The following is a 10,711-nucleotide window of genomic DNA, read 5'->3' on the forward strand; positions in this document are numbered from 1 at the left end:
AAGTAAATACACAAAAGAAAAAATACTACTACAAAAGTTAATAAATATTAATATAAAGTTTAATTTAGATTAATTTTAAAAAATAAATTTAAATATATATAAAAATTTAAATTTTTTTTAATAAGTATAAGTAATTTAGTAAAATCATTAAATATAATATTTAAATGTCTGCTATAAAAGAGAATATTAGTACAGTCATTACGAATTATGAGAATTCTAACAGAGATCTTATAATCAGAATGGATCTGTGTTTGATTCTTGTAATTTAACTTGGGCATATATCTACACGAAAGAGTAACAGAGACAGTTGAACAATTAGAAGTCTGATTATGAATTTTAAATATTTGAATAATAATAGTTGTGACTTCTAGTGGTTCACATGTTAAAAATACTATATAAAAATACATAAAATAATTATAATCTGAACTACACGAGAAAGATAAAATCACAACGGTAATTAAAAATCAAAATAATAACAATCGATTCGACCACGGTGTTCGTCTTGAAAAACTTTTTTTTACATATAAGTTTTTGAGTCGCGCATCAAAGATTGAATGGATGATAATCCACTAAAATAAACAATAGTAAAACAAAATGACAAATAAAATAAATGACAATAATATATTATATAATATAGATATAAGAAATCTAATAATGAATTTAATAATGATAATGATAAAGAATTAAAAATAAAATATTCTTTAAGTAAATAACATAGAAATAATAAAGTGGTGAGGGATGATATTAGACATAAGATATTCATATTATATTAATCAATTAATTATAAAAAAAAAAAAAAAAAAAAAAAAAAATGTATTATTTAATCACTTTATATTCACATAGAAATAAGAAAACATATGGGAATGATATATTTTAATGTAATTATATGGGATTATGGGAATTAATTAAACACTTAATATAAAAACTAACACTAACCAAATATACTAACATATTAAAGGAAATATATATATATTGTAATACTAACTATATATTTTAATGTAATAACTAAATCGTAGACTTATTGTTATACGAAAATATATATTTTATTGTACTAATAAAAACACTATTGTAATCAAAAATGACAAACATGAAATGTAATATAATTGTAAATGCTTCATGCATATGTAATATTGAATGTAAAACATAAAATATGAAATTAATGAAAATTGTATTGTAAACAAGTTGTTTGAACTTGTGAAAATATTAATGTAAAATAACTATATTGTACACAGATTGATTGATTTCTGTCTTTAAAAACATAAATCAATTTTTTAGAGGGGAGGTGCTATGGACTAGTGTCCCGCATTGTCTAGTTCACGGTCAACTAGGTACCAGCCGAACCAAGATAGGGTAGGATGCGACCAACTTTGTAATTATAAGAGAGAAAGCATTTCGTGGAAATCATTAACGTTAGGGCAACACGTAATCATGTGGTTAGACGACTATGAAAGATCGTTGATAGGTGTGCACAGGATGTGGGATTATGCATCATTACAAAAGTTACAAGAAACAATGTCATAATGTATTATTATAATGTATATTTTTACATAATAATAATGTTAATAATAATATAAATTATCGAAGTCTGTAGCCGCATGGGATACGCATTTAGCTCGTACGTGGGCGAGTGGCATTTCCGTCAATCTAGATAACTTTACCACATCCGTGAGAATAGCGACAAGAGCAAGTAGACTATGGGGAGTAGAGGGTAGCACTATATAAGAGACCCCGAAACGGCCTGTATTCAGACGCGACTTGACCAGACTAGCCAGAGCACCTTCACGCCAGTCTGTTGTTTAATTTAATTCATTGGACTTAGAAAATTTCTTATAAACAATATTTTGAACTTAGAAAATATTCGAATCAAACCGAATTTATTCTATCATTCAGAATACTTAACTTACATTCAGCTTTCATGTTATAAACAAATATATGTTTTACCACAATAAATAACCAATTAATCTAATTAAGAAGAATTCTACGTTGTGTAATTAACTCAAGAGTCACCTTCCAAACATCATCCTTGACTACTGATACCTGTAGGCGACGTGATCACTACATCTGGCGCAGTCGAGTACGGAACTACTAGTATTATTATAATATCACTCATAGGCGCCGACTACATGGGGGCTCGGGGGCCGCAGCCCCCATTGAAAAGATGGAGTCAGGGCTCAGCCCCCATTGAAAAGATTGAGATTTGAATTTCCCAAATCATGTTTACAGAATAATATATCCGAGATTCGAGAACATTGTAAATGTTAAATAAATTAAAGTAAATAAATATTTTTAATTTATTTTGTGTTATACTACAGGTAGTATTTATTTTATCATATTTTACATATTTGAATTAGTTTAAACTAGGACTTTAAGTGACTAAAAATTTGAGGGGAACCGTTATTAATGAAAAATTTTGAGTGTTCCCCTGATTTAAAATTTAAGAGGATACAATTAAAAATATAGATATAAGTAGTCCACTTCCCGCGTCTCTACTCTTTAACCACATATTTAAATTATTTTGAAGAGCAAAAGTTAAGGCTAATATGTAGCAAATTCGGCCCCCATTGGCATTTACAAAACCTGGCGCCTATGATATCACTACATCATCCAGGCTTTTTTGTTCCAATACCAATCGACGGGAAAGTTGTAAATATCCAATTTTTTGAAGGCTCATGGACTTAAGCTTTGCCTATGGCGAGTGACCGTTCAAACTCACCCAACATGTTAGAACACAAAAGTACAGTTAAACGTTCTTTTGAAATTTTTCCTCCGGTACATATCTCATTTTTAAACGCCATGGTTTTATCAGGTAGAACTCTATAAAACAATCCCGTTTCATATGCATTAAAAATATCGCATTCTGCGTAATTTGCTATAATTTCGGGTATTTTTGCTTTCCAACTATCGACGGCCTCTTCATCAACACTTGCTGCTTTACAACAAACTGATTTAAAAGAAATATTATTTCTTTTCCGAAATTTTTCAAGCCAACTTTTTTCTTGAAGCATCGGTCCTGAAACAGGAAGATTTTTTTCTCGTAATTTTGAAAACCAGTTTAATACTTCATTGTCGATTATAGAGGTTTCTGTTTTTTTTAGCTTTGTCCATTTCCGTTTCTCTTCTCCATTTTCAGCCCAAATTTTGTAAAGAGCGTCTTTATTTGCTATAATATCAGCAATTTGTGTTTTAATAACACTAAATTTGTCTGCTAATGCACGAACGCCCATTGTATTTGATGTTCGAAATTCCAGAATGTCTATTTTTTCTTTTAAAGTTAATCGTTTTCTTTTGCTAGCCATAGCGCAATAAAGTTCGTATTATAAATTCGCTCTACAATAAACGTTGACATCACAAATACAACTAAACGCACATAGAACAATGTATTAGTTATAATACTTCGTTGACGCGATAATATTTCAATGACTGAACGGATAAAATAAGATTTTCATATACAGTATAATAATGTACACATAAGATAACTTAATAATTCAGGTATTCCAAAATAATTCTTAATTTAAGATAAAAATAACTAATATCAACGTCATAAAAGTGTTCGTTATTTAGAGTGTCCTGTACTTAGAGGTTTTCCTATACATAAATAGTGAAAATGTTCCCGTCCCCGAAAAAACGTCAACTATTTAGAGGTGTCCGATAAGGGAGGTTTCACTGTATTTCTTGTCTGTATAGAATCTTGAAAACTTGGTGGAATTATGGCCTGGAAGTGGTGTACGGCTTAATCCAAATAAATTGGCATTAGTAAATAGAAAATCATTTGCCAAACTAGTTGGTGATCTTATGCTAATTGTTTTCTGCGAAACAGACCTTAAAACTGGACCAATATCAGGAAAAACTTCAAAAAATCTAATGAATCTCCGAAAAAAAAGTTGAATGAAACTAAAACCCGTGCTATCATTGGTAATTACTAGGGAACGGATTTAAATACTCTAAAACACAAGAAAAATGCCTTAAAAAAATATGATTTAATGCCTTAAAAAAATGCTTTAACATCAAAAAATGCACTAAAAAAATGACCTAAAAAACTTTAAAAATGGGTTTATATTCAATAAAAACAAAATTTTGTATTTAAAACTTATAAAAAAAACACATTATTATAAAAAATCTAATAAAAAATATTTAAATATAATACAACCTTAATTAATTAACTTTAGATAAATAGTTTATCGTATCTTATCTCTTATCTTTAACTTAATGTGGGTAATAATCTGTTGTAACTTGTATGTATATAATTTGTGTCTACACGTGTCAACAATAATTTCGTAATTTCGTAACATAATACACGTGCTACAATAATTTCGTAATTTCGTAACATAATGCATATTTAGGTATTTTAATTTTTTTTTTGAATAAATGTGGAAAAAATGTTGAAAAAATGACTTAAAATCCACAAAATGCACTAAAAATTTCAAAAATGCATGTAAGTCTTAAAAATGCAAAATAAAAGTTACATTTTTTAATTCTTTGATGTATGAAATGAACTTTTTGCTTGGAAACCAATGTTTTCGGACATTCAGAAAAAAATGCAATTTGCATTCAAATCCGTTCCCTAGTAATCACACATAATAATATATATTATATATTAATTATTAATAACACCATATAAATATTAAAATCAAATACTATAAATGATAATACGAGAAAGTCAATGATAATCAGCAGTGACATACGGAGCGCCCTCAGTTGTACTGTTTTTGCCTATATCCCAGGCGTAATTTAAATAATAAATGCCAAAATGTGAAATGGCTATGGCTGTAATCATAAATAACCATTGGCTTTCGTATAATTGTATAAGCACTATAAATAAACAGCAATGGTTGATTTGTACTTAAAACTTATATGAGAGTATGAGACTAACTACTAAGATGTATAGTGTATAAGATGTACTAATTGTAGTTAATTAGTTTATGTTTATACTTCATAAATACTATTTATTTTGTAAATTGTTTTCATTATAGTTTTGTAAAAACTTATGAAAATGTGTTCTAAAAAGTCATGTTCAACAAAATATTGTTACAATACAGGGAAATTAAATCCAAATTTGGCTTTTCATAGATTTCCAGCCAATGAAGAATTGTAAGTTTCTGTACAGAAAAATATATTTCTAAATAAAAATAAATAACAATTGTAGATTAAATAGTTTTGATATTATTTTTGGTAATATAATTTTGAATATATTTATACAACCAGAAATTGCATTTAATGATTGAAGTTTAAATTAATATAGGTGTAAAAAATGGGTTGAGTGGTGTGGAAGTTCAGAAATTATGGATGTTTTTAAAACTCAAGGTGCTAGATTTTTAAACAAAAACCGAGTTATATGTTCTGATCATTTCAAATCATCTGATTATATTATATGGAAAGGTATAGGAAATAAAACGTGAGTTATTCAACTTTGACAATAGTATAGTCCTTAATTATACTATATATCAAAACATTAAGTCATCTTAGTAATTATAAATTAAGTAAATATTATCTAATTTTCAAATTATTTCAAATTACATATGTATATGTACAGATTATTGTTCAAAGACTCTATTCCGTCTGTATTAACATCATTACCCAAAGTTTTGAGTCCTCATGTGGTACAATCCATTACTGATTCCCAAGGTTAGTTCTATTTTTTTTTTTTTTATATTACAATTACCCATTCATAAAAATAAATATTTACCTATTTTATATCACTATAGTCTATAGCACATATTGGTTAATATGTATTTATTTATTATATTTATAAATTATTTATTTATCATTAATATGTAAATTGTAAATATATAATAAAGTTTGAAAGTGCATTAAATTATTTTTATATTACCTACCTTAACTAAATATTATTACTATCCTCTTCATTAGTTCGTCTATTAATGAACAAAAATAATAATAATAAGGGGCAAAGGTAGGCCACCAATAGTGAAACTGGGGGCATTAGTTTTCGCCACATTATCATTGACTTTCTCGTATTATCATTTATAGTATTTGTTAAAATCTTACCTTAAACTCATATTCAGTATAAACAAATACCTAGTTATTATTAAAAATAAAAAATTGTATAGATGAGACTGTAAGTCGTCGGTCTGCTTCAAAGAACTATATCAATTTATTTTGTGTCATTCTTTTATTTTACCTATTACATAACCTATACCCGCATAATATATAGTACATTTTCTCAATATACTTAATTCATATTTTTGGTGATAATAATATTTAGCTATATATCATTTATATATATATACAATGTACATATAGCTATTAAGTGTTAATGGCAGTTATAGGTAGTTTATTTTTGCCGGTTAAATAATTTGTTTAATATTTTGTGACAAATCCTATGCCGCTATCTTGTGGTCAGAAATGGAAGTAGAACATACAAACGGCAATATAAATGGTGGGCGCCTAGAAAGTACTGTAATGCAACCGAGTATGCAAGTGTTCTTATCACATCCACCCGAAAAAATTAGTCACCTAGCCTTGGTCACCCAACTTCACATCCGTATGATGTACTGTTTTCTTTTTTCTTTTTTCTTTTTTTACCTATTCAATAAATATTGCTTTTGACTGTTTGAAGTACGTGTTGTTTTGTCCTTGGTAGCCTAACCTCTGTTCAAAATACATATTTTAAATTCATGTCGACGGTGGATCTTTCAAATATCCCTACAGATATGACAATACCCTTATTTGTGGTATAATATATTATTTCCGTTAGTATGTAGGTTAATTGGTGGTTTAGCTAATTAATGTCAAGTAACATGGGAACAAAACTGTTGTTTGTCGGCGTTATGAAAGTATATACTGGTGATACATACAATAGTTTTTAAATAACGCTTTGGTTCGTCGAAATTGAAGGATGCAGTTTTAAATATTACTATTGATAGTTAAGGTAGATCTTAAGCCGGTCCCACACGACTCGTGTACTCGGCAAGTATAGTAATCGCGTATGTTCGCCGAGTATTTTGACTTGATGATAATTTCGCTCCTACACGACTCATATATTCGCCGATTATCCGATCATCGTGTATTATTAATTGTCATCGCCAATCCTCCTACACGACTCGGATAATCGAGCAAAAATATACGAAAACGAAATATATGACTGCGTCAGTCCAAAATGGATAGTGACGACGAGAAGTCTGTTGTTAGCGCCGCTGCATTTACGGTAATGTGTGCTGCATATCATTTAAAAACGAAAATTAAAAAAAATAAAACTAAAAGAAGGTGGTGGACATTATCATTGAATAAAAGTCGAGAAAGGTAAGTAATTTTTACATATTGAATTCTAGTGTTTAAATAATATTCAGTGAGATTAACTAAGTTATAAACTTATGATAAATTAATTATTGTACACTATATTTTATTATTTAACATAATTGATTAAATTGTTCTGAAATTATATATTTTAAACACTATAAACAGTTAATATACAAACTAGTACTTGTATAATATTTAGGTATATACATTTATTTTAGGTATAATGCTTCAAATATGTTGGAAGATTTAAACCGTGAACCATCGGGAAAATTTATAAACTTTTGCCGGATGTCAGCAGAAGACTTTGAACATCTATTAAATAAAGTTGGTCCAATTATTAAAAAGCAAGACACAAACATGAGGAAAGCTATACCTATCCAAGATAGATTAGCAGTAACTCTTAGATTTTTGGCAACTGGAGATAGTTTTACTAGTTTGTCTTACTTGTTCAAATTTTCCAATCAAATTATTTCAAATATTGTACATGAGGTGTGTTACGCTTTGATTCATGAGCTAAAAGATCAAATAAAGGTAAAGTATATCTGTAATCAACTTTATTTCTATTTAATATAATATTTTAAAAAGTTAAAAATAAATAATATACATTATCTCCTTTTTATATTTAATAATACTGGCTTCATGAAATTGTTAATAACAAAAGTAATATTTTATATAAAATAATATTAAATATTGGACATGATTATAAATGTATTCATGAGCTAAAATATCAAATAAATTTAAAAAAAAATTTATCAACTTCACTTCTATTTAATAAGATATAAAAATTAAAAAAAAATATATTAATTAACATTTTCTCCTTTTTACCTTTTTAAATAAATACTGGCTTTATAATAATAATATTTCATATCCTTTTTTTTTAAATAATATTTTATATCTTTCTTTTTTTATAATAAAACTTATGATGGTACCTGCTTATTAGTTATTTTACATAAACAAATTATCTTCCACGCTTTCATTTTGTTCAGTGTTGGTAAAATAAGTTTCTGGAGCTTGAGATCTATTAGATGGATTTGGATTTGGAGAAGGTTGACTTAAGCGAGAATTCTCTGATGAATGAGGAGAAAAAGAAGACACTGTAGGAGACATTATTAATAGAATGTATCATATTTGAATGCAATGGAGACAAAGAAGTGTTATGATTAAGACTTCTTGTAAAATAAGTTTCTGGAGATTGAGATCTATTAGATAGATTTAGATTTGGAGATGGTTGACTTATGCGAGAGTTCTCTGATGAATGAGGAGAAAAAGAAGAAACTGTAGGAGACATATTATTAATAGAATGTATCATGTTTGAATGCAATTGAGACAAAGAAGTGTTATGATTATATGGAGGTATGGCATAATTATAGGATGGTGATGGATACTGATGTCCAAGCTGCATTGTAGGTAAATGCGATTGTACAGTACGGTTTCGTGTTTCACATTTTGTACGGAAAATTAATTCGTCGATCTCGTGCATGAGTATTTCCCGAGTAGACTCATCAAATGTTCTTAGTTTTCGAGCCAGTAGTTCTGCATATAAAGAACAATCATCTTTTTGTGGTTTTTCAACGACATTTTTCATAATTTTGTATGCATCCATCATGCAGTCTTCAATTACGTTCTTTCTTTTCATTCCTTTGGTCGCTGGGGATTTAAAAACTGCTGAACCTGGAGACGGTAAGGCTGATTCTGTTAAAATAACATCATCTTCTATGTTTTCTTCGGCTACATTTGATACATCATCTTGATCAATAAATTCCTAATCAAACCAAAAATAACATAAGATGACATTAAATTTTCATATTTTCAACTCCTTAATAAATATCGCGTACTTTTTTTGAGATCCTATAGATTTTCTAAATCTTTAATACTAATTTTAATAATAATTTTTCGTGTATAATAAACTATGATATACAATTCAATTTAAATTTAACCAAATTCTACCACTTGTCCACCGTTTTAAATATTATTTTAAGAGTATTAATCTCAAACAATTACACTTTTATTTAATACATTATTATTATTATTATTATTATGAAAAATTAAAATTCTGTAATTAAATTTAAAAATTATTTTCAGGTACCTTCAACGCCACAAGACTGGCAGAAAATTGCTGAAGAATACAATGAGAAGTGGAATTTTCCAAATTGTATTGGGGCCATAGACGGCAAACATATCGTTTTACAATCTCCTATGAATAGTGGTTCAGAGTACATTAATTACAAAGGCACTTTTAGTGTAGTACTAATGGCTTTAGTGGATGCTGATTATTGTTTTACATATGCTGATGTGGGTTGCCAAGGACGTATAAGCGATGGCGGTGTTTTTCGTAATTCAACGTTATTTAAAAAATTGAACGAAAATCAATTAAATCTTCCACCTAATAAACCATTGCCTGGAAATGAAACATTTATACCTTACGTGTTTGTCGCAGATGATGCCTTCGGGTTAATTCCTCATATTATGAAACCTTACGCAGGCGTTTTCAAGTACACAACGAATATTTAACTAGGTATCGACTTTCACGCGCTCGCAGGGTAGTGGAAAACGTGTTCGGGATTATGGCATCTGTATTTCGGATACTTAGAAAACCCATGTTACTTGAACCACAAAAAGCTTCAAATATAGTAATGACTTGTGTTTTATTACATAATTTTTTACGAAAAAGTAGATCATAGTCTTCAAAATATTTACCTTGGACATTGAAAATGACGATCAATTGATCCTGGATTCGTGGCGTAATGAACAAAATGATATAACGTCTATGGTGCCAATTCGTAAAGTACCAAGAAAATCAGGAGATGAAGCTAAAATGATTCGAGATACATTTGCCGAGTACTTTAAGACAAACGGAAAAGTACCGTGGCAAGATGCATATTGTTAAACTTCTACAATTGTTTGTTATTATTATTTTAATTTTTTTAGTGTAAAATTCTTATTAAAATTTTTGCATTTTTAAATATTTTCATAATTTTACACATTTATATTATAATCAAATATTTAATCAAATTAAAATATAAAACTTAAGTATTTAAATAATTTACTTATACAACTTTAAATTTAAATTAGGTATGTATAAAAAAAATATAATATAAATTTAAAATCGTACTAATGCACTATCGTGCGTTTATTTATACGGTAAATACTAAATTCATGTTATATTTTCGATAATTGTAATAACTATATTAATTATTCTGATAATACTCATCAATAAAGCAGGCATTAATAACAATTACCAAGGCTGAGCATTAACGAGTTAATAAGTTAAAGTTTATGTTAAGTTACTTTTAACTAAGTTAATTAACGAGTTTGTTACCGTCGATTTCTTAGAGGACTGTAGGTAGGTAGTTGTAAATGTAATTAACAGATTTTATTTTACTGTATTATTTATTTTATTCTGCTGCGACCGACACGGTGACAAGTATATTTACACTGATACATGGTTGAACACACA

General features: G+C 28.1%; 1 protein-coding gene across 1 annotated transcript; it reads left to right on the forward strand.

Moving 5' to 3' along the window:
- The first annotated feature begins 4,990 nt into the window (after nt 1-4,990).
- LOC149059741 (52 kDa repressor of the inhibitor of the protein kinase-like) lies at nt 4,991-5,627 on the forward strand. The gene is made up of 3 exons (XM_089225871.1): nt 4,991-5,088; nt 5,240-5,392; nt 5,531-5,627. Exons 1-3 carry the CDS (start codon nt 4,991-4,993, stop codon nt 5,625-5,627), a joined length of 348 nt encoding a protein of 115 aa, XP_089081997.1.
- The last annotated feature ends 5,084 nt before the right edge of the window (nt 5,628-10,711 follow it).

Source organism: Diuraphis noxia, unplaced genomic scaffold (assembly GCF_037042655.1).
Source record: "Diuraphis noxia isolate RWA-SAM2 unplaced genomic scaffold, SU_Dnox_SAM2 contig0001, whole genome shotgun sequence".
Taxonomy (NCBI): domain Eukaryota; kingdom Metazoa; phylum Arthropoda; class Insecta; order Hemiptera; family Aphididae; genus Diuraphis; species Diuraphis noxia.

Coding starts and splice junctions, on each gene's coding strand:
- LOC149059741 (XM_089225871.1), top strand. CDS start 4,991: ATGTGTTCTAAAAAGTCATGTTCAACAAAATATTGTTACAATACAGGG. Junction 5,089..5,239: donor TTTCCAGCCAATGAAGAATT/GTAAGTTTCTGT, acceptor AAATTAATATAG/GTGTAAAAAATGGGTTGAGT. Junction 5,393..5,530: donor AAAGGTATAGGAAATAAAAC/GTGAGTTATTCA, acceptor GTATATGTACAG/ATTATTGTTCAAAGACTCTA.